The sequence below is a fragment of the Anguilla rostrata genome, chromosome 1 (assembly GCF_018555375.3).
Source record: "Anguilla rostrata isolate EN2019 chromosome 1, ASM1855537v3, whole genome shotgun sequence".
In the NCBI taxonomy this organism is placed as follows: domain Eukaryota; kingdom Metazoa; phylum Chordata; class Actinopteri; order Anguilliformes; family Anguillidae; genus Anguilla; species Anguilla rostrata.
In genome coordinates this window covers 28,254,744-28,279,784 of record NC_057933.1, presented here as the reverse complement: position 1 = coordinate 28,279,784, position 25,041 = coordinate 28,254,744, and the positions used below count along the sequence as shown (strand labels likewise).

The window sequence follows — 25,041 nt, the reverse complement described above, 5'->3', positions numbered from 1 at the left end:
ATATGGCTGCTGAAGCCAGTGAAGCAGTGCTCTCTGCTACACCTGGTAAAATCTACCCACCCTTTATGCAGTGGACATTTCTCCTTTCTACTGACATTGTTACAAGTCAGACATTCTCAGAACTATAAAAGGTCAGTCGTTCTCAAAACTCTATAAACAGCCTCCGTCTCATAGGCTACTCCTGCCTGTCGTGCTTAAATCTGAGTCATGATTAAGTTCAAGTGTTCTTAACGAACTTGCATTCCACTAATGGTTTCCCAAGTACAGCAATCGCCAAAATGAACTTGCCAGACTGTCAACACTTACAGTGTTAATAAGGCAAAGCAGGAGAAAAGTTAACAAAAAGTTCCTCTCTTTACATTCTCTTTCAAAACTCCTTCAGCTCTTTCCTTTGAATGTGTCACCTTCTCAAACTTCCTCTCAGACTCTCAATTAAAATTGTCAAATGATGTTACCAGTTTGCTAATGAGTTGACTTGCTTTTAAAATAAAACTTGAGTTTAATATAAAAACACCGACAGCGTTATCAGGAAGGGTGAATATTATTATTATTATTATTATTGGGCCATAAAAAACCCTGTGTGAAATTATTCAAAACATTAACATACATAGATAAAGTATTTTCCTCCGCCAACACACAAGTTGTGGCTTGTTGGCAGTAGGACACACTGAATTACCATTCATACAGCGTAACATATCATATGCCTCTTTTGAGACACAATTAACAGCCTGTTGGTCCTTTTTCATAATTATGGTCACAGGGACAGCCAAAACTGAGACCCTGCAGCTGGGGTAATTACACAACAGTGCTGACCGATGATTTCTGTCTCCGTTACACAACGGAGCACCATTTGGAGAGTTAGACTGAGCTCCCGGCACGGTTGCAGCCACAGGTTGGAATGAATGTCGCTGTCAGTTTGCAGTACAAGTTCAGTTATGCAAAGCATGCGATCTACATTGGCCACACTGGTGTTTGATAAACATTGATGAACCAGAGAGAACCTTGAAGCTAGGAACCCACTCCAGGAATGTCTGGATTCAATCAACGTTTTGTTCAGTTCAGTTAACACTCCAAGCTGCCTGTGCACAAAATTAAAGTAATGCTTAAAAGAATTTGTTCTTAAGTCAGAGATAAGGACAATTGCTGACTGAAGACTTGAAGGGCAGGGAGAAGCGGAGTGGGAAAGCCAGTCTGGCACAATGTTGCGGCAAATGGTCTTATACCCAGAAGTGTGCTGGTTCATTTCCCAGCTGAGGGCATGAATTAAACCTACAACCCCTCCGGCTACCGTCTCCTTAACCACCTCGACACCCCGCCGCCCTACATGCAGATGACCTACGCCGCGCCGACCCCGGGGGTTTCTCCCTGGCATCGATCAAACTTCCGTCACGTCGACTCCCGGCATCGATCAGAGCGTCGGGGGGGCCGTCCGTCACCCGTGGTTTTATTTTCCGAACCACTGAGTCCTCGGAAACCAGCGGCAGAAAAGAAAGCGAATTTCTTTTCCTTCCAGTCCTTTGCTTTTCCTTTCCGCGCCTCGTCTCTGGAGGTGATCGTCGTGGAAGAACGTTCCGGCCCACCGGAGTCGGGAAACCCCGAGCGATGATGAAGGAGCTCAGGGCAAAGAAACTTTTACACTTCCCGGAGTTCTCTGCCTTAATGTTTTTGTGTTTTTCTTTTCTTGTTAGTTCACAAGTTCCCATACAGCCCATGTTACTGGAGAACAAGCAATGTTTGCAGCTGTTGCTCCAAACCCCAAACTACACACTTTGATTGATTTTTATGCTTTTATTTCAACCTTTGTTACTGTTTCTAACTCCATCGAGCTTTCACCACAAGAAGCTTTCTACTGGAAACAATGCATAAGCCGTAAGGCATATTTCAACCTGTATTTTAATATAAGCAATCAAATTAAACTTAAAAAAATATGAATAGATTTTACCTTCATTAGACAACTATGGTGCATCAAGGTCACTTTATATTATTATTACTGTTGTTGTTTCTCTTATTCCTGGTTAGTTCTCTATGTCTAGTGTCAGTCTTATGTTGCTCACGAATGGTCACAGTGTTGAAATTGAGGTGTGACTGTTTGCAGAGTGTGATCAGCTTTCCTTTTCCTAAGTAAGGCAGTGGTTTAGGAATTGACTGCCACCACACCCTGAGTCCCTCTTCAAGTGCCCCTCATACACCATTTAATATTTTTTTTATTTGACAAATGTATGATGTACCTAATGCTTGGTAAGTCAGTGCATGCTATTCTTTGAAGAGAAAGCTTGATGGAGTCAATTGTAGTTACCAACAGTTGTTATGCAAAAGAGCAATCTGATTGGTGGCCTACTAGCCAATCAAAAGGCTAAGAAAGGGTCAATTAAGGCAGGTGAACATGCACTGGGGGTGCTCAGTGTTTCATTTTTCCAACTTTTTCATTCATTCCTGACTTTCCAGACTCTTAATAATCGATCAAACGGTACAGTGTAGTTCAGATGGCACCAAATCAGTACCATCTCTGGCACCCCAGTGCCAGGGATGCCTACCCCTTTTATTAATGTGCCCATGTTGTGGATTTGTGTTAATGAGGCTATATCTGTAATTTCAGTCAAAGAAGGTCTCTTCGGTTTTTTCGTGTCTCGTGTAAAGGTGCTACATTATAAGTGGAGTTGAAATAGGTTCCCTGATATTGGAAATGAGCTCTCTGGGGACGTAATGAGCGATTACAGTGCCGGTTGCCGTAAGATACCGGTCTCTGCGTCCGCCGCAGCTCGAGCATAGAAGCAGACAAATGGGGCTGTGTAATTAACTGTCACACTGCTGCTGCTTCTGCAGCGGCGGCACCGCTAACCAGCCGAGTGAACAAAGGTGCAGGAGCGCGCGTCTGTAATGCGTTCAGATACAGGCTTCAACCAGATTCAGGTCTGCGGGGGACGCCGCTCAGGTTGGCTTTTTTCGAATGCGTTACGAAGCAGACACTTTGAAGTCGGGCCCAAACAACACAGATCCCTTCTGTAAGTCCTTCAGGTGTGTTGAGCTTTTTTCTGCTTCTCTAAAAGTGTCTGGTATCCCTTCTGATAAATGTAGAGAGGCTGCCCAAGCCTCAGCTGATGTGTGGCGTTTTTGGTGTGAACAGGCTGCAGGGCATCACTCAAGTGAGTGGCTACATATGGGTTGTGGTTGAAGTGAGCTTTCCCCTTTCACTGTAAAGTGCTTCAAGATTGTGACAAGCTATTGCTGTACATTACTATTATTATAATGTGTCAATTGCGGCGTGCTTTGCTGGAGTGTAAACTTCAGGTTTAAACCCCTGGACCGCAGAATTGGATTACAACTGGAACAGCTATCCCAAGCTGTGAAATAAGGATTAGCTGTTCCAGTTGTAATGCCGTTCTTTGGTCTTGAGGTTTAAACTCCAGTTGAGCACACTACAATTGATCCCATACAGTATAATGCATTATAGAGACATTTACAAGATGATATAATGCAATGATAATGCAGTATAAGCATAGTTATACAAAAAGGTAAAAAGTAATTTAACTAGTTAGTTATTTTATGTCAATGTCAGGCTTGCAGGTTATTTGCCAAAAACACTAATCCACAAATAGGCCAGTACCAGTCTCTTTTATTCACTATATTCCTAGCAGAAGAAAATACTCGTTCCGATCACACCAAGGAAACAGGGATGAAATGGTAGTCCCGTGACAGTCACATAACCGCATAGCAAGGACTCGTATGGCCCCGTGACTTCCATTTTCAACACAGGAGGCGCTAAAACCCAAGACTTATTTTGGGTTTAACACATCTTGACCTGTAATAAACACTCTATGCATTTTTTTTCTCATTCAAATTTTAATTTTCGTGATGAATTTTTGTTAATGTATTGTTTTGTAATAAATATAAGTATATAGATAGTATTTGAATATCAAACCATTTTTGACAGCCCTTATTCAGGGCTCTAATATTGAAGAGGAAAGATAGATTGTGGATGCTGAAGACTGAACTGAGGACTTCATTACCGTCATCATTACAATTTTCAGCACGTTACACAGAGGCACTGGTGTCACGCCAGTGATTTATTACATCCTGTGTTGCTTAAGTGATGAAACATCTCCTGACATGAGTTTTGGCTTGAGCTGGTTGGCAGAAATCATCTGGCATGATTGGCAACTGGCTCCTTTGGCAGAGGCGAGAAATAATTCCACATCCTTCCAGTGCAGAGAAACACATTCTGAAGGTGCCTTTGTCAGTCATAAACTCAGTCCCTGCAGGTGAGAGAACACTGTCGGGCCAGCGGAATCTTTTCAGTACCATAAAGGATGGAAGTTTTTTTTTTTCTTTATTCACCCCCTATCAAGGCCTGCCCTAAGACCTGGTTTCAGGTGGCAGAATTCTCAGACCGCTTAGACGTGTTAAAAGATCACCTCGCCGTGCTTTTACTCAAACCCACACCTCTAAATGACTGACCGGCCCCCCTTGCCACTCGCTCGGCACAAGCGTCGGAAAAGCGAAGATGGAAATACCAGCCTTGCTGCGGATGTCCTTGTACATCTCTTAGTCCCTTCAAAATATCTGTCTGCCCTTGAAACAGCTGCATTTGAGAAAACTAAAGGGTTTTTGAATACCCAGAATACTGTTGTATCGTGATTCACTTGATTCACATCCACATCCACATTTATGTCCAGATATATGCTTTTAATAATAACAATAATTAAGTAAGATATGCAGCAAGAGAGAATGCTGGTAAATTGACCAAGCTTTTCCATGTTGAGGTTTGCATTATTGGAATTAAAGAGCACATGTGCCTGTTATTTTAACTTACATCTGCCCTTTTACTGTTTCAGAACTGCATACAGGAGGGCAGTCCACTGTAAGAGCTTTCTTTGATCCGTTATTTATTGTGGTTTTCAATGCTTGTCCAGTAATACCTCTCCTCTTTAATATTTCTTCTTTGAATGTAGTTCTTTTCCTTACAGATAAAGGCCCATCTATCTAACAATTGGATTGGGTAATTAAGTCATGTTACTAACAGGATCAGGTTGTTGTTCATGCATTAGGGTTGATCTGCAATACCTCCACACCTGTGGTCAAACAAAAGTCAACCAGCATAACACATACATGACATACATGTTCAGAACATTCTAGAAAATTGGATCCTTTATCATTGTCTGAGTTTTTTTTTTTTTTTTCTTAGTTTCCTACCTCCAAGAATATCAGGATATCTGAAGGCCATATGTATGACTCAATACTGTCTGGCGACAGATTGTTCCTGCCTCTGGCTCCTGTGTGGTTTTCGGGTTAAAGGTCAAATGTGGCTGTTGTTCGAATGTACAAATTGTGTGCATTACTTAAAGGCCAAATTGGATGTCATTCAACATACTGTAAGAAATGTCAAAGGTATTTCCAGTGTACGTGTGCTGTACAGAGCAAGCATCACAGATGCATTCAGAGGCCAGTGTACACCAGCAGAATGCAAAAACATGTTACTGCACTGCAAAAAACAGACTTACCAATAATGTAAACAGAGATTGTTTTCACAATTCATATACTAGAATCATGTAAATCAAAGTCTACCCTGAATATTGTTGCTTGGTCATGAAAAGTGAAATATACAAGAACATTTAAAGCACTATTGTATAAAAGTTAAAGGCCTTTAATACATCTGGGTAAAATTACAAAAAACATACTTGACCTCCTTGTTGAGAGCCAGACTGCCTTCATTAGTGTACGAATGTAAAACACCCCCTGGACCATGTTTATGCTATAGAGCAAATTAGTGAGACATCATGTAATTTGCTCTTGTGGCTATTATTTAAGGTGAACTTTGCTTTGATTTTCATGTCAGTATGACCTCATTTTCCAACAAGAATCATTTTGTTTTTCATTGTTGATGCTGTAGTGTTACAAACAAAATAAGTATACTTTCATCATTTCCTATAAATTCCAGCTTTACTCTGAGAGTAATCTTCTTTTTTTGCTGAACAGTTTCAAGCTCCACCATGAAATGAAAACATTCAGCAGTGGAAATGTGTTATTTTTGTCAGTGGAGAGAAAAACATCAAAGTACGGGGCCGAGACTGGATCTGGTGATTGTACGGTCCAGAGCTCACGTGTGATTGGATGTCCTGCGTGGCCCTGATGTGTGCTTTGGTGGTCATCCCAGCATCGCATGTGATAGAACAATCCGCGGCCCTGGTTTGTGATTGGATGGTCCTGCCCAGTGCTGACCTGTGATTTGACCATCTGTCCCAGTGCTGAATGGCATCTTTGTTTGAACAGCTCCCTCACAGGTCAGCGAGTTGATCAAGGAGAGGGTGCAGCAGCGCAGTGTCCAGCTCTCCTGGCAGGAGCCAGAACACCCAAATGGCATCGTCACCGAATATGAGATCAAGTACTATGAGAAAGTGAGTGTGAGACACGTCAGGGAGTGTTACAGAGTTTGAGTATTAAAAGTGCATGTGTAACACCTTTGGTTTATCCGAGTTACATAGTCTAACTGTGTGTGTGTTACAGTATGTGTGTGCATGTGCTACTGATTCTGTGTTTTAGAGGACACGTATGTAATGGAGTACAAGTGCTATGGAGTTTTTACAGGCTGTGTGTGTGCGTTTGTGTGTGTGTGTGTGTGTGTGTGTGTGTGTGTTATAGAGCCTGTGCTTCGGGGACTGCATGTGCTTATGAGTATGTGGGTTTCTTTGTGTGCAACGAAGTGTGTGTTATGGAGGACACTTCTTTTAACGGTTGGCTTTTCAGAATAAAAGTCAACAGCTGAGAAGGAACCACAGAGACAATGTTTAATAGGGCATAAAAAAGAATTCACTATCTCAGTGGCCTACACAATATTTATTTTCTGTTTGAAACGTCAAAACTAGCACCTTCCCTTGACCTTTCTCCTAAAACCATTATATTTAGTTTTTTTCATGTAGTACTTGAAGTTTTTTTTTCATTCAACAGTTCTAAGATAAAAATGTCAGTTTTTATTTTTGTGAACCTGTTTCTTTTTTATCCACATTTGTAATAGTGAATTGGACTACTGTCTGTTGCAACCAGCCCAAAGAACATCACACTCACAAACAAACACAAACCAAGACACTTTACCATTAGATACAGGCAAGGATCACAATCTGTTAGAGCCTTCTTCACTATGCCCTGTACTCTGGGGGCCTCATTTACCAACCTTGCACATGCTCTTATTTTATTCTGGAGTGCTCTTATTTTATTCTGCAATGCATTGAAATGAGGGAGGAACTTTTCTCCCTTAAACCAGGTGTTTGAAAAAAAGAGAATCCAGCAGGACCTCAACAGTCTTTGACTTTAAAATGAATGCACGTTTTCATTTCATTTTCATTTTTTTCTTCACAAGGACAGTTTTCTGAGATTACTTTGGTTAGTTTGCGGGGGGAAAAAAAACACTTGCATTTGAAAAAATGTATTCCAGCATACGTGTGTAATGAAGTTAGTTGTTGAAAACTGGCACACAAGAGGATGATGGGAGAAACCTTCCCCTCAGCTGTCACGCTTAGCAGTGACAGTGAGGTGCTGTCTGCAAAGATGAAGGCGTCTAATTATTTTTAACCTACAATGATTTCTGTTTCCCTAATGATTTTTAAAGAACATTAGAGCCCAATATAGGAATGTACCTTTATACACTGTGGAGATGGGATGCAGCTGTGACCAGCTAAGCCCTTTCTTTGGGCTAAAGAATTGGAACCACTTCAGTGAGTTAAGACCATAATGTTTAATCCCAGTTTATATAACCTGCTGCATATGTGTGCATGCGCTTCTGGTAAGAGACAGTTAGTAGTCGCATATATATGGGTAAACCATACATGATGTAAATTGCATCACAAAGGTACAGTACTGTATGTGAGTTGTTAATACAAGAAGTTTCATAAACAAACCATGACAGAATCATAGCCCAGCATTCAATGCAAGTGTTTTTTTGTTCACAAAAAGAAACTGGCTGAATCATTTTGATGAGACAGAAATATCCGAATTTCATTGCAAATCAGATTAACATTAGGCTCATTGAATCTTATGGGATTTATCAACAAACACGGTCTAACGAATGACCTGTGTTCAGAATGGGAAATAGCAGTAGTGCTACTCCAACACTTCTTTTTTGCAAGTGGAAGAGCTGCTTGTTGGTTCATTATCTTTGAAAGTTGTAATGCGACCCACCTTTGTGCCAGGGGCAAAAAGTGAAATGTTCATTAATTTATGAGGTTTATCTGCCACATTGGCTTAAAACAAAAATCAAAGCAAATGAAGCCTTTCTCTGAAAGCAAGTAAAGGGGAAACAATTGTATTGCCAGATGCTTTCAAATCCATCCCCTAAACTATTTCTCATGGACACCTCCTATTTTCAGTTGACTGCTGTACAAGTTATCCAAATTTTTCCTACCACACCTTTGGTTAAGGTCCCCCATCTACCATTGACTCCTGTGCATTTTCCTTTGCAGACTTGCCCGCTCAAATGTTTAGAATTCCATGGCCGCATAAAGATTATTTTGAATGAAATTTGCATGTATGGACTTTCCAATGATATGTGTGCACGCACATAATTTAGCAGATGATATGTACATCTTTGGTTTATAAACTGGCACGCAGGCATGCTTTTTGAATCAAATTTGCATATGTGCATGATTGGGAATGATATTTGCGCATTTTGCACCGCTCAGAGTGGAATTTGTTCGCATTCAGAGTTTAGAATGGAATCTGTGTATTTGGACCGCTCTGAATGAAATGTGTGCACATGCACTCTTGATAAATGAGACTGGTGGATCTCCTTGAAGGGTCCCACAGGAGCAGTCTTTGGGTTGTACGTAGCAGTAATCTGTCCAGCTGTAACAGTGGGAACATGCAAAGTGTCACTGTAAACAAGTTCTGGCATTCCTTTTGGGCTTGGAAGGGAAAATAACAACAAAATCAATACTACAGACATGCTACATATCATCTGCAGAATGAAATGTATTCTCAGAGTAGTACAATGCTGCTTCCATCCTATGTATGTCGTGCCAGATTTTATGGATGGGCTTCTTTTGATGGGAGGAGAGGGTGGGAAGTGAAAGCTGAATAATATTCTTCTCTCTGTCACTCTGTCTGCAATTTTAGTTGATTTTATGGTCCCATTTCTGAGTAGAAAAGGCCAGAGAGTTGCTTCATAAACCCCACACCCTGAATGTTCTGTTTAGTGAAGAACTGTTTCGTGAAGACATTCTAATGTTCATGTATTTTGTGAAGCTGTAAAAGTTTTTTGTTTTATTTTATTGGTTTGTTGTTGTTGTTGTTTTTTTTTAAAAAAAGTAGCATGGCGACGATATCACTGCATCTAACTCTCTTTTCTTTTGGAAAGGATCAAAAGGATGGCATTTATTCCACTGTGAAATCAGAGTCAACCTTGGCTACAGTGAACGACCTTAAGCCAAGCACGGCTTATGTGTTTCAGATCCGCGCGGTCACGGCGGCGGGGTTCGGCGCGTACGGCCCCAGTTTAGAAGTCACCACTCAGGATGAGGCCACAGGTACCCCTCCCCCCCAAAGTGCTCTCTGATTGGTTAATTGGTCTGTTGCCTCTCCAACCATGAATATTTAACACGGGTATACTCATCCATATCAGCATTTCTGTAATCAACATAGTGACATATGATTGGATATTCATGTTTTCTGTGCTGGATTTACCCCAGTAAGCAGGAGGGGACAGGGAGTGGCCTTTTCAGGGGTTGGAGGGTTAAATCCTGAGTGTTTTTGCTGTGTCTTTTTTAATCTGTTCAGCAACTAATTATTGGTTTTTAGATTTTGTTATAAAGACTTGTTTTAATTTTGAGTTAAAGATGCAGTATGCAACTCTTTTCAATCAGATGATCAGTAAATGACCATGACAAATATGTAACTATAAAATGATTAAATACATTAGGAGAAAGCATGTACATGTCCTCCAAGTTCACGTTTTAAATTGTTATGTTTATCAGCAAAGTGACATAATTGTGAATGACATTTCTAGAAGTGAGCCAACCTGGTGACTCTTTCGCTTGCCAACTTTTTTATTTCAAAAAGCCTAGCAACAAATTTAGCTACTTTTTCAGTAGGCATTAACTTTCTTGGAAAACAGTCATCAACACTGCTTGATGGGTCTGCAGTCTTCCCTGTGCTTAATTTGGCTCTGTATGTCACTGGTTATTAAGTGTCTGGTTAGTGAGTTCAGAGAGAAGCTACAGTCGACCGTCCACCTGTGCGACGCACATTTTCATGTGCAAATGAGCATGTGATGATTCGATAATATGAAAATTAGTGTACTGTATGATGTCATTTAGTAACTTCTACCAACTTTGAGCATGTTAGTAACATTTTGTGGGAGTAAGATTTCACATTTTTCCTGAATTGCTAAGCAGTTGATGCTGCCATTCTCTTAAGTCTGTGGCCTGCAATCCTTCCTCTGGATTACAACAAGATACAGGCTGTCAGGTTGCTGCAGATGTATCACTCACTCTCTCTACCAGGGCCAGCATGGGGAATTTACCAAATAATACTCTGTGTGATTTCCAAATATGTCCATCATGTCAGTTGTATTCTAAAGTTTTAATGCAGTTCATCTGTTGCCACTTGAAAGAAAGCTTGCATACTGCACCTTTAAAAGGACAAATGTTGATTGAATCCAGATTTATTTACTGTCTAAGTGTTATTTATAATGGTGTTTGACACCCTTATGAATAGAGTGTTTTACTACCAGAAAGATGACTGTAGATGTTTGGCCATTAACATTTGGGTGGTTATTTCCTTCTTGTGGTCGCAGGGACCTCATTTTGCTCGGTTTTGTGTACCTCTCCCCAGCTGCCGCGGTCTCTGGCGAACAGAACCCGGTCATCATCATCGCTGTGGTGGCTGTGGCGGGAACCATAATCCTGGTGTTCATGGTGTTCGGGTTCATCATTGGGAGAAGGTATGATCTGCAGGATTCTTGCTAGCTCTCCCCTATATTTTGCTCTCGACTCTGCAGGTTTCCAAAAAGTTAATACTAAATAATAGTAACATGTTGCCACTTTGTCAGCTGTAATGTAAAGATCCTTCTTCATCTTCTTCTTCTTCTTCTTCTTCATAATAAATTAAATATGTTTAGGTGAGACAACAGTAACCTGACAGGGAAAATTTCTGATTCAAAACTGAGGAGGGAAAAAAGGGGAAATTAATTTTTCAAAGATTCTGTCTTCTTTAAATTCAGTTCAAAGTATTCAGTATGCAGTTATTTTTTTGTGTTTAGTATGTCATTTCTGAACACAAAAGCTGGAGGCCTGACACTGTATGTCCATTCTGGCACTGCAAGGCCAGTTTCATGATTGGCAGTCCACTAAATGGGCATGTGACTAGTTTGTTTAAATTGGCATGCTACTTGTGTAAGACCAGTTCAGATGTTCATGGCCAATATCAAACATAGTGGGGAGTATAATATCTGTACTGTCTGGATATACATTATTTTAAAAAAAAATCTCTACTGAATAAAATAGGCTTAAACTTATAGCATTTGGCTCTTAATGCATACTACAAATACTGTGCCTGTTTAAAAAAATCATGCTTTTGCTGAATAGGGCCTTTAAAACGAGGTCTTAAATATTCAAAATGACCAAAACAAAGTTGTAAAATATTGCCAAACTAAGAGAACCAAGCACACTCTTGCATTTATATTGTGCTTTTAAATATATATATATATATATATATATATTTTTTTTTTATTATTATTTTTTTTAATTTATTTATTTATTTATTTTTTTTTAAATGTATGTTTAAATTCCAGCCATGGCAAAACAAAAGCATGCTCTAACATGCAAAAGATTCTGGGGTGTTCTGATTTGATAAAGCCCAGTCTCCTTGGATCGCTCATAAAAAATAAAAAAAATAAAACGGTTTTTAAAGCGTCCTTCGCCCAAGCAAGGTTACTGGGCCTCGGTCACGGCTGTCCCCTGGTGAACTTTAAAAACGCGGCTTTTCGTCGCGCGACACCCCGCTTAAAAAAACGGCTTCGGTCCTTCGCCCGCTAAAATCCCGACAGCATTCCTCCTCGCGGTTAAAGGACCTTCAGGTGTCAGCTGCACGAATTCCCGCCCGCGTGCGGCATGCAAAGCGCACATCACCTGTTCTTTACTGTTCACCGGCTCCCCTGTTAAGCAGAGACCGCGCTACAAGGCCATTAATGGCACGGCGCTGGCTTACTGATGTGAAAGCTCCGGCTCGGGTGTGCTGTTTTTCACACCTTCAGGACCCATATGCCAGGCCTTCCTTTGACAACCGGGAGACATTTTCTGGCTTTGAGACCTTTAAAATATATAATGTATGTGTGTGTGTGAATGTATGAGTGCATGTGTGTGTGCGTGTGTGCGTGCATGTGTGTGTGCATGTCTGTGTGTGCGTGCGTTCCCACTTATTTAATGTCCCTCCTCTTGCTGAATTAATTTTCTCCTTTAATGCTTTGTTTATTGCCTTGTTTTCTTGTCTGGTTTTCTTGCTGATTCTTTTGCTATTTTAGCCCTTTACCATTTTCTTCTGTGATAATTGGTGCCAAGTGTCTGGCCAGGCAACAGTTACCATATTTATTGATGTCTTGATGTACTCTATTTTAAAAAAATGTGATGAAATCTAAATTAATATTAGAAAAAAAAAAAATTAGACAATAATAATAATAATAATAATAATAATAATAAACAATTCTGCATTTAGCAGCATTTATAATCGCTGGAAACTTATAGTAAAGTGGCATCCTATAACAATATAACAGATGCCATAACGAAGCTTTCAGATGACCTGGTTCTTGTGTTTCCTTCTAAAGGCACTGTGGGTACAGCAAAGCTGATCAAGATGGGGATGACGAGCTCTATTTCCAATGTGAGTATGGCTTCACATCCCGGCTAACATATTGCTTTCCCAGTGCCACAGTACCACTACTCATCAACTTTTTGCAATGGTCCAATAACACACAGCTTTCGATTCCAACTGGTTTTCAGTGTATTGAGACCCTTTGTGGTCCGATATCAAATCCTGGCCACACCAGTGCACACTTCGACTGGCAGTCCCGCAGGGCAGGCCATGATTGGCCATGGCATTCCCTAGAGGGGGTGCGGGGGTGGTTGGGTTTATTTGGCAGGTTTGTCCTGTTTTATTACAAGACCAACTCTTCTGGTTCACGGGGTGCCTGCAGTCTGTCTGTAACAGCTGCACATTAAGTGTGCCCCTCCAAAGCAATCAGCCAGTGGAGTGAAAATAAACTCCAGGTAACAGCATGCACTTCAGGGCATATGCTGTCCGGAACTGACAGAGAACTTTAAAGCGATAGAGTACGATTGGCCATTCAGAACTGGGAGAAAGGCAGAAAAATACGAGATGAAAATTGGATCTATAAAGAAATCATGGAACCCTGACTCAGGGCTGTGTTCTAACTCAAATATATTCAGATATAAGGAAGAGGTCCCTAAAAGCATGTATCTCCCCAGACCGTTTTTACACCTGCTTGATTTTGGGAGCTTTTGGCCACTTATTACTCTCAGATTTTACAGATCCTAGCCAATGCGTTTTATAAACTGGGCAGCATTTCCCAGCATTATAAATTTCGACCAAGGAAATTAATTGATGTTAGTCATTTGTCTTATTTTATACAGTGTTCTTTTGCTGCCTTTCATGAATATTAATGAGAAAGAATAAAACTAGAATTCCCTTCCCTTTTTTTTTGTTAATTAACACCTCAGCAACATTGTCGACATGCACCGAGTGAAAATGCCTTGTCTAGGGTGCAAGGGAAGATAAGGGCCACATGAAAATGACACAAAAGGACAAAAGGAGGCACCTTCCCTTTATTATCTCATTTTATGAACGGTTTTGTATTTTCAAACATTTTGCAAACATAAGAAATAGAAAAGAGAACAGCAGCAGACATTTTAGAAAGCACAGCTTACCTGCCCCCAGTTCAGTCGCATGTTGTGTTGTTCATTGTTCCCCGGTTTCCTGATGTGCAGTGTAGCTGTACCCAGATCAGTTGGCGTCCTGGCTCTGTCTCCTGCTACCTTTCCTTAAAGCAGAGCTGCCCAGTCCTGTTCCTGGAGATCTACCATCCTGAACGTTTTCATTCCAACCCTAACAAAGCACATCTCATTCAACAGCTAGAGATCTCATTGAGCTGTTAATTAGTATGATCATATGTGTGGTAGAATCTACCTATAGGACAGTAGTTCTCTTAGAACAGGGTTGGGCAGCCCTATTGTAAAGTGATTCACACAGCCTTCGGTGGTCCATTAAACACAATGACCATAAATACTAAACTCCTGTGAATCTGTTATCAACATGGGAGGGGGGAGGGGGGTGCAATTTATAATGAGTCATCAAACTCATCCAAATGTGAGAGCAATCCATTTTTGCAGGTGTTCATATTACCGCTAATTTCCTGCATTCAATTACATTTTTTTAACACAAATGTGGGTATATAGTTTTGTTCATTGATAGGTTGCCTGAAATATCCTCACCAGGTGTTGTCGGTGGTGCCAGCATAAAAATTCCAGCTATCTTTATAGAAAAAAGGTTTAAAGGAAAATTAATGCCAATATCATTCCTGTTGAGGTGCTGAGATGGGCAAAAAAAGGTATTTTGGCTGTAGGTGTGCATCAGGCCAGAACTGAGGCCCAAGCCTGCCTAAGCTCGAAATCTTTACAGCCATACCCAATCCAGACCGACAGACTCTAGCCATAGTTTAAGCCCCAACTCAATAGAGCTTGCTTGCTGAAATAACATCCCAACAACACCATACAGGCTACGCTATCGCCAGCTGTCAACAATGATTGACAACAATGTCACAAGGCAAAAATTCTAGTTTTAGTACTGTACCATTAAGCACAGCTTGAAAATTAAGCCATATTTGAGCTTTCACGTTTATTGTCTAAAATATTTATATCCTTCTGTTAAACCTGACATCAAGTCAGAGGAGCGACGTCCATCTTTCAGTGTGTGTTTGTATAAAGTATGTTTGCAAAATAGAGCAATAATTCATAGTTTAATGTTTCTAATGATCTGAACAGGCTCGCAAGCTAGTTTTAGTGTAATTTTCCCTTCTGTTAAATATTACATAAATAGGTTTTTCCCTGTTCATATTGATCAGAAAAGACTAGTCAGCTAGCTTTAGTGTCGTTTTCCCTTCTTTTAAACAGTCATTACTAGGTTTGTTGCTTCTGTGCAGTCAAATATGCCTGTTTTAATTTGCAATTCAACATAACGATACACTACAAAAACTGGAGCTTTGTGCCATTGTTCTTAATCATTGTTAACATCTGGTAGAAGTGCTGGTATGGTAGTACTGTATTAATAAATGTGCGGGTTCCTAATCTGACCCCACGTCACAGAGCTAAACAACGACCCAATACCCGGCCTGAACCCAGCATACTTTTTGGCCCGGATGGATACTGTTGACACAAAAGATATTAATTTGAAGACTATTAAGTAATTCCCGCTGAATCTCAATCCTGGTGTAATTGTGTACCTGTCAATAATAATGTGTTATGTGCATACATAATTTTAACAGTATTGTTCTTTCCCTATTCTACAGTCAAATTTCCAGCCACTAAAACATACATTGACCCTGAAACTTATGAGGACCCAAACACGGCTGTCAATCAATTTGCCAGGGAGCTGGATGCTTCCTGCATTAAGATTGAGCGGGTAATTGGCACAGGTGAGCTTGCAGTTTCTCTAATCTTGTCCTGTTTAAGTTACAATATACACCCATGCATCACTCTGACAGAAAATATGGCCCCGCTCGAGTGGAATTCATTTTCCCGGTCTATTCAACGTTACAGTGAATGCAAAGAAAAGGGGGAAAATACATTTGCAATACACAAAATTATATTAGGACGTGCTCTGCATTTTTGAAAGGTGGGGGGGGGGGCATGCTGCTGACACATTTCTGCCACACATAAATTGAAGATATATATGTGTATCTGTACAAAACAGTCTGTACACAACATCCACAAAATGACTTATTATGTGTTCCTGCTCCTTATGTCTGTACAACAATCCATACACAACACCACAACATGATATATTATATGTTCCTGTTACCTTCTCTCTGGGTTGATGCTTTAAAAATAATTTTCAATATATTTCCAAAATCATGCTCAAGCTGCAACACATCTCCACTGTTGCTTTGGTCGAGTGCAGACAAGCATATTCTTGTCAGCCACCCTCACAACACTGCTCGCAAGTCTGGCTTGCACAGACATCAGTCAGATGAAGACATTTCACATGCAGCTTACCTGGTAGACTGGCAGGCAGCAGTCGACCAGAAAGGCCAGTGTTGCACGATGCGATGTAATACCGGCCGACTGAAACCATTCCGTCCTATGGTGATGCACTATGGTCTGTAGCGTTGCCCTGGGATAGGTGGGTTCAGTTGGCCGGGATGACATCTCATCATGCACCAACAACCCCTCTGGTCAATCGGCCAATGGCTCCCGCTTGGCACTGCCACAATCCGGATTTGATACAAGAGCGTGGGTTCCGTCCACACACTGAAACCTGAAATGGTGCCATAACAATTTTAGCTACCCAACAGCCCCTTAATTGATTTTTCTGTAGGTAATTTGATAAGGAGAAATGGCAAATCATTCTTGCTCCAAATGTCAATAGGTTTTGTGACTAACTAAGTTGACAACACTGCTCCCTCTCTTCCATAAACAAAACGCTTTTGACAAATCCCACACACTATAATTGAAGATGAAATGTTTGGTCGCACTGATCCATTTGTCAAGCATAAAGCTCTCATCTTTCTTTCCGTATCATTAACTTTTTAAAGCTGCATCATACATCAAAACTATTTTCATGTGGCTGTGGGTTTTTCATGTATTTGTTAATTTAGATTTATGATTCAAACATTTTTTACATTGGAACTATGCGTAAGTGATATCTTGAGTTAGCTTTACAGTACGCCATGTGTTTGAACCTGGTTTGTGCGGACTTAGTTTGGCTGAAGGACTGAGTTTTCTCAGGGATAAAGTATTCCTGATCCTCCCTCTGGCAGGGGAGTTTGGGGAAGTGTGCAGTGGCTGCCTGAAGCTTCCGGGGAAGAGAGACACACCTGTGGCCATCAAGACTTTGAAAGTAGGTCACACGGAGAAGCAGAGACGTGACTTCCTGTCAGAGGCAAGCATCATGGGACAGTTTGATCATCCCAACGTGCTCCGCCTGGAAGGAGTCGTAACCCGGGGTAAGGATGGTGTGCATCTCCTTCCAGAAAACAAGAGCACACACAGTCTACGGCAAGACAGAAGGATTATCCTTAGAGGTTTCCCTTGATCTTTTCCTGCTTGTTCTGGTTGTAACATCTTCTGCCATATCTTCATTACTTTGAACATGCAAGGGCTGAGTAGATCAAACCAAAGATGTTAGGTAATTGATATTTTAATAGGCTGAGTAAAAGACAAGTAATATCAAATACATATCTATTTGTTGTGTATTTGGCTCATATTTCATTGCTTAGGCATGCTGTTTGTCACTCCAGATGAAATATTAAGCTCCATGTTTGCTTCAGTTCAGTGCATATACATAAACACATCTCATGTATTTTATGAGTATATACTATATGTGTGTAAGTGTGTTGCATGCCTACATAGTAGCAAAAGTTATTTGAACATGGTTACTACATTCATGTAGAGAGATGCAGGTAGCACTGGCAGTTTATAAGGATGTCTTGACCAACAGTACCTTTTTGAATCCATCAGATATTATTCTTCTTCTTTCAGGTAAACCAGTCATGGTTGTGATAGAATATATGGAGAATGGAGCATTGGATTCATTTCTTAGAGTGAGTGCTTCCATCAATGAAACAAAGTAACTATTTTTTAAACACATTCCTTATTATTTATTTGCTTGCCGCGCATCTTTAGCCACGGTGAGTAAAAAGCTCACCTTTTAAAACTTTATCCACACAGCTCGATATCCGCCACGCCAGGTTAAATGTGGAGACTAGAGTCCTTTATCCCAGATTTTTTTGTGTCAATGTTTTTGCGTTGTGTCAACAGCCTGTGTCAACCCGGTAGTGTCCCTCGCCAATTTGGTAGTTGAATACTAGCACACGCCCTTAAAAAAACATGCTGCTAGCTCTCCTCTTTTGCACTGCTGTCCACCAGCTGAGGGCCATGGTCTCTGCTTCCAATGTATGTGTAGTGTTTGCAGGCAGACCACAGGCACCACTCACCAGAGTAAATCTTGTTTTATAAGATAGGAGCATCCCAGCTACCTTTAACCCTCTCACCCGAGGGGAGGATGTGGCCTATTAAGCTCCACCCCTGGGGGGCTGGGCTGTGGTGCATGTCACTACACTCGGGACAAATATTTTAAATGTAGTCATAAAATACTGCATAAAGCAATTGAAAGACTAGTATGTGGTTAGGGTAGGTGTGTACAGTGCCATAATTATATGAAGTTTGAGTTTTAGGTTTAGTTTCAGGCGCAACACATAAAGGAAAGTTGACACAATGAAGAAATAGTACCTGAACACTGCTGCTCCTGGGTGTAATGCAACACGACGTAGACCAATGTGGTTGATTCCTTGTACATGGTTGCTTTCTCTCCCTCCACAGAAACATGACGGTCAGTTTACAGTCATCCAGTTGGTAGGAATGCTCAGAGGTGTCGCGGCAGGGATGAGATACCTCTCTGACATGGGCTACGTCCACGGAGATTTGGCCGCTCGTAACGTTCTTGTCAACAGCAACCTTATGTGCAAAGTGTCTGACTTCAAGCTGTCTAGACCAACGGACGACGGTCCCGATGCTGTCTACGCAACAACAGTGAGTAAATCAGTCTTCTCCATGCTGGCATCTCTGTTGAAAGCCTACTTTGGAAGCATACATAGAACTCAAATTCAAATGCCCAAAACATGAGTAAAGTAGGGTATATTCAAAAACCTCCTTAATATTCAGAGCGTGTGTGTCATTGTTAATTTGCTGCAAGCTCATTGTGAATTTGCTGACACTACATTCAAGGTTTTTTATTCTCCAAAACTGATGTTTCAGGGAAAAATTCAAGACATAATGAGCCTGATCTTCACTCCGTCGAATAACGTCCAACTCAATGAGCAGGGTGGGAAATTACCAGTGAGGTGGATGGCACCTGAAGCCATCCAGCACCGCAAGTTCACATCTTCGAGTGATGCATGGAGTTATGGTATTGTTATGTGGGAGGTCATGTCCTATGGGGAGAGACCATACTGGGACATGGCCAATCAAGACGTGAGTTCCTAAAATATCAAATATACTAGACTGCTAGAATGTATTTTCATGTTGGCAGTAATTGTACTGAGGTATCCACTCCTAGTCTTCAAGATCCACAGCCCTAGCAGCTGATTGGCTAGATGTCAGGTGATAGAACGTCTCATCCAACTGCATGTGATCAAGGCCACCAGTTTGTCACTATACATTTTCTCATAAGTGCTTCATATATCTATGTCATTGTAAATACAGTATATATACAGGGAGTTTCATAATGTTTGGGACAAAGCCATATTTTTTATTTATTTGGCTCTACTCCACAATTTTAGATTTGCAATCAAACAATTCACATGTTGGGCGTACATTCACAGATTTCATTTAAAGCCATTTTCATACATTTTGGTTTAACCATGTAGAAATTACAGCACTCCTTAAGCATAGTCTCCCCATATCACAGCGTCATGTTTGGGACAAATGGTGTCACAGGTGTTTCTGTCAGGTGTGTTCAGTTGCTTCCTTAGTGCAGGTATAAGACAGCTTTCAGTATCTTTCAGTATCTATCTATTTCAGTATCTTTTCAGAGATATTTATTTTAGCTGTATCCAAGAATTTTCTTGATGACACTGAATGGAAGTTCTCTTACGCATATAATTTGTAAATACCCAGCTGAGATCATCAAAACTTGGAATAGTAGGAGAGTAATAATGTTGAGTCTGCATCCTTGCTTGGGATCAAAAATCCTGAAAGCATTAAGTAATCTTTGAGCTGGGTGACAAAAACATGGCTTATATTTGAGTTGATCTGGGTTGTACTGCTTTGCGTGTTTCCCTGCAAAGTCCATGAGCATTTTCACGCTTCGGTAGTTCATTGTTTTGTCTTTGCTGTGTTTCGGCGGTGGTTTGCGGCCAGCAATTCTGTCGAGGCTGTCTAGTTGTTAGAGTTTCCCTGAAATGTATTACGTTTGTGTAGAAAATGCATGTAATTGGGCATAGGAATAAAGTGAAATAATTTAAATGGAGAGCAAACAGTTTGCCTTCCTTTTTCTAAAAAATAGAAAAAGAAAGAAAAGTCACGTAAATTGGCATTGCTGACTCTTTTCCAGTGGAATATTTGCATTTTGGAATGCATCTGTTAAATCTTGAATAACATCCAGACGTCCAGACATCCCGGACGTCTTTCCCTGTGCTGACAAATGATTCCCCCTTGGTGTGGATCTCAAACCTTAATTGATGTGTGTTTGTCTTTACTTGTCTGTCTGCTGTTATCTTCTTTGTGTGATTTATTGTTGAATTGTAAGTTGTGCAAAATAAATCATATCTGTATGTGTTTAGTGTACCAGGCAGACGCTGCTGCAGTCATTCACTCAAAGACAATGTTTTTCATCGTGTTTGCATTTTACATTTCAACCTTGTTCACATTCCTTTGCCTCTCACCTAGCATTGTGCAAATTAACTGTCTTTATAAGTGTCACAATTAGCCGCTAAATTGTGTTATTAGTCACTTGGCCGTGCTGTTAAAGTCCCTACAGGGACCCCTAAAGGATGACAATTGAAATGCAAGTTTAAATCCCAGTGTGTTATGTTATAGAGACAAACTTGTGGCCCCAATGTAACTAAGATCTGAGTTGGAACAAAGTACAAACTCCCTTGAAAAACAACCGTATTTTATTTAAATGGTAGCAAAGGCCTGTAACTAGGAAGCAGTAAGGTATTGTGATATTTAATATAAATGACAATTATATAAAAATTAGCATGCAGTTGGAACACAGATGAAACTATTAACTAACACAAAAAAGTGAACACATTTTGCAGCCACTAAACCAGTGCTTCTTCCAGTAGTTGTTGTTCAGTACCTTCCTAAAACAGAGATTAATTCCCAGAGATTAATTTTTGTCCCCAGTAGAGGTCTTGGTCTTAATCTCAAGAACCATATATATCTGTTATATATATATATATATATATATATATATATATATAAAATCTGCCAGATTTTAGGAAGAAAATTAAGGCACCGTTTAAACTACAGTGTGGCCACCATTGAGTTATTAAAAGTTACTCCAGTCATGTCTATGGTATGAGATTGTCTCAATCTTTGTGTATGGACCATAATGTGCTTCTGTATTTTAAGAATTATTTGTGAAATATTTTATATAATTCTAACAATTTCATGGGAAATTTTAAGAAATTGTCTCAGAAATTATTGCGATGAGACTAAAATGTAACCTTGCCGCAAGTTTTAACAATGTAAATTGAATGAATATTCAGTGGAGATCTGTATTCTCACAAACTCAGTGTGGCTTGTAAAATTTGCAGTGAGAGCGGCAGCTCTATTGTATTAGTTTAAGATAAACTGTGGCAGATTAACATTTCCATGACCTCCATTACACTGACATTTGAAAGTGACTCTGCTAGTTTGGCCCTGTCCAAGTTTCATGAGTGCAGTAACTAAATGTGTGATGTGCTTTTTGTTATGTTATCTATCTTAGGAGAGACCCCTTATCTGTACTGACTTGAATGGCTCAGACTGTACTTATTATGCATTTAAGCAACTGGCCTTCTTTACTGAAGCAACTCAGGTTAAGTACTTTTCTCAAAGGCGCAAGTGACTGGAATGTAAAAATTCACAGGATTCAGGAAACTGCAGATATCCTTTTTCAGTAGTCTTAATCTTGAAAAAAGAACATTTAGAAATTACAAGAACATAAGGCCTGTGTTCAAGCATGTCAAATTAGGTGACAACATTTATTTATTTTAATCTGCACTAACATGGTGTAATTAGTCCATGTGTGAAAAAATGTATGTTTGACATTTATTGCAATCATCAACAGAAACCTGAGTTATAAAATATTGCGCTTGAGAGTTGAGGGATACCGCCATGTTTGTTGCAGTTATAGCACAGACAATTATCCTTGTGATTTGCTTTCATCATTTTTCCATTTTCCATATTTTTCTGTGCTGTTGAATCACAAGGGATAAAGTAACATAAAATAAACACTCATGCCACTGTCTGGGGGGGGAACCCTCCTGGAAGATTAATTAATTACACCAGTGCTCCACTGCTTCTATAGACAAGGACATTTGCTCGTTGGACTAATTATGTCTTCATGCAAAGATATTTACCCGCTGCTGTTTCTCTGGCTTCCCTAATTTGAGTGCATGGACCTGACCTTGTGCTGGAGATTATTTTTAATAAGCTAGCGAACGAGCAGTACGATTGGGTAGTCTACTTATTTTTCCCATGCTAATTATTGAAAAAAAAAGCAATTGTTTGCTGAAACTGAGCCTACTGTTCAATGTACATTGTTACATGCAATGACAACCCCTAACTGTGTGTTTCCTCAACTCATTTAGGTGATAAAGGCAATCGAAGAAGGCTACCGTCTCCCGGCACCAATGGACTGTCCCCCTGGTCTACACCAACTGATGCTGGACTGCTGGCAAAAAGACAGGGCAGAACGGCCAAAGTTTGATCAGATAGTTAATGTCCTGGATAAAATGATTCGGAATCCCAACACATTGAAAACCCCAGTAGGGACATGCACAAGGTGAGGGAATTTTGGTGTGGAGCCGATCAACATTCATCCGTAACCTTGACTCACAATTGAATGCTAGTGCTTGCCGTGTTCCTCACAAATATAGCTTGGTCAATCTAGAGATCACCAAGCTAAAATTTTAAGAATTGCATGTGCCTTCATGTGCATTGAATGGGGGATCATGTATTTCAATAAAAGAGGACAAGGGTGGGCTTGTGTTATCAACATAGTAATAGGCTATGTGTTTGTTTATGTACGATCTATGGAATGAGCAAAACCTAACCAGACATTTCAAATGTTGGAATGGAATTCCATGGGACAGATATTTTCAGTCCCAAAAAGAAGAAATATCTTGGGAAAAGAGGATGTCTACTCTGCCTAGCATTGACAACACATTTAATTATTTTCCTTTGTTTCCTGGGTGCTAGCAGTAATTTAACTGCAATTCTAAGATATTTATTATTGAGGTGTGGAGAGCTAAGATAATCGTTGTGTTGTGCACATTAATAAAAAAAGTTTTGTCTTTCATAACTACATTAGCTGGGTGACCAACCTGGCTGCCTGTGTCCTGTTGATTTATCCAGGGTTAAGAGATGAGTGATAAATCCCAGGGAAATCAATAAACTAAAGCTTCCTCTATGGTTTTATGGTCAACTGAACTTTTAAATCAACTTATGCAATAAGTTCCTGTGACTTTAAAGTTTCTTGGAAACCACAGTGACATATTTTCAAACAAAACCTATTTTCTGTCTGCCTTACACTGAGAATCCAAGAAAAAGTAAGCTTTGGGTTTAGTATTTCCAGTAAAACATTTTGTATGTTATTGTGAGCGGTAAAACTTATTAAAAGGCTTATTTTGTACCTTATAAATCTACCTTATAAAAGTCTCAAAAACGAGGTTCTGTTCAAAAGAATGACCAAAAGGAAATAAAACAAAGGTAAACAGGGCACCCCTTTTTATGAAAACAAGGCTTATTTATCATCAGCACATTTCAGCACAACTTTCCCTTCATCATACACCTTGATGAAGGCAAGTTGTGCCAAAATGCATTGGTGGAAGCCACACAAAGGCTTTTTAACATTTTCATAAAAATGAATGGCTGTTTTTTTGTTTTGTTTTCTTACTTTTTTTTTTACTTTCTTTTGGAAATGCTTTTTTTAAAATATATAATAATTTGCTATCATATTAAAATCATTGATTCAAAACTCCTTACTAATAATGCCAAGATTTTCTGAAGTAGCCCAATAGCCCGAATAGCCAAATTAAATGTTTCAAAGTTAATGCTGTAATAAAAGGAATTTTTTTATTTCTAGAAGTGCTCGTAGTTTCCAATTGTCACTTATTTGTAACATTTAAAAAATCCTATCTAAACTTGAAACAGTTTGGAAGTATGTGGCATGAAATATTGTGAATTATTTTATTTTTTTTAACAATCTTGTTCTGCTTGTTGTGAACTTTAATATATATGGAAAAAAAACATGTAAACGATTGAATTTCCCTCCCTCTGTCCCCAGGGCGATTAGCCCCCTTTTAGATCCAAACACACCAGACTTTGCCACGTTCCATTCTGTGGAAGATTGGTTGGAAGCCATTAAAATGGAAAGATACAAAGAGAACTTCACGGCAGCAGGGTACAGCTCATTTGACTCTGTGGCGAGGATGACTGCTGAGTAAGCAACCTGTCTGTCATCTAACCCATGCGGATATGTACCCAGAACGCATAGGCTTCTAACACTTTGATTAATTTAATTGTTCAAACAGCAGTCTGTGTGGACATGCTATGTCGCTTGTCTCAAGCGTCAGTGTCTCGCCAGTGTTCTAAAAACTACATGGTGGGTGAAGCTATCATCAGTGACTGTCTCATCTGAACAAATCAGTGTGTTTGTAAGTCTTCACGATTGATTCATAGGATTCATGAATTAGGTATCATCCATTTTGGGATCCACTCCCATCACTAGAGTTAGTTTTACAGCTTGAATGAAATGCCATTTTTTGCAGAAGAAATGCACTGCTAACTTATAAAATTTGGCATAACTGTCATTGACCTTTAAGCAGCCTCTTATTCATTTGAAGTAACTGCTGTATTGTCAGGTCCAATCGATAATAATATCTCCTGTGTTTACATCCATGTTTATTTCAGTTATGTTTTATGTATGTATTATTTGTCTCATGTATAAACAGTGTACACAATAGTTGAGCATTGCTGCAGTGTGTATTACAGTGTGCATACAGTGTGCAAAACCAGTTTTAAGCTGGTTATTTCCAGAAAGAAGTATTCATAGCAG

The 25,041-nt window shown here is 39.9% G+C and overlaps 1 protein-coding gene across 2 annotated transcripts in view; it reads left to right on the top strand.

Annotated features, from left to right (window-relative positions):
• Nucleotides 1-25,041, top strand: part of LOC135253698 (ephrin type-A receptor 7-like) — an 80,287-nt gene that overhangs the window by 54,345 nt on the left and 901 nt on the right. Inside the window, exons 6-16 of one of the 2 annotated variants that reach the window (XM_064333312.1) lie at nt 6,268-6,392; nt 9,437-9,512; nt 10,819-10,927; nt 12,806-12,861; nt 15,563-15,688; nt 17,033-17,218; nt 17,754-17,815; nt 18,594-18,803; nt 19,029-19,244; nt 22,574-22,767; nt 24,271-24,426. In XM_064333312.1, coding sequence (XP_064189382.1) covers nt 6,268-6,392; nt 9,437-9,512; nt 10,819-10,927; nt 12,806-12,861; nt 15,563-15,688; nt 17,033-17,218; nt 17,754-17,815; nt 18,594-18,803; nt 19,029-19,244; nt 22,574-22,767; nt 24,271-24,426 — 1,516 coding nt within the window. Of the gene's footprint in view, nt 1-6,267; nt 6,393-9,343; nt 9,513-10,818; nt 10,928-12,805; nt 12,862-15,562; nt 15,689-17,032; nt 17,219-17,753; nt 17,816-18,593; nt 18,804-19,028; nt 19,245-22,573; nt 22,768-24,270; nt 24,427-25,041 lie in introns of both variants that reach the window. The other variant, XM_064333302.1, reaches the window with a different exon arrangement.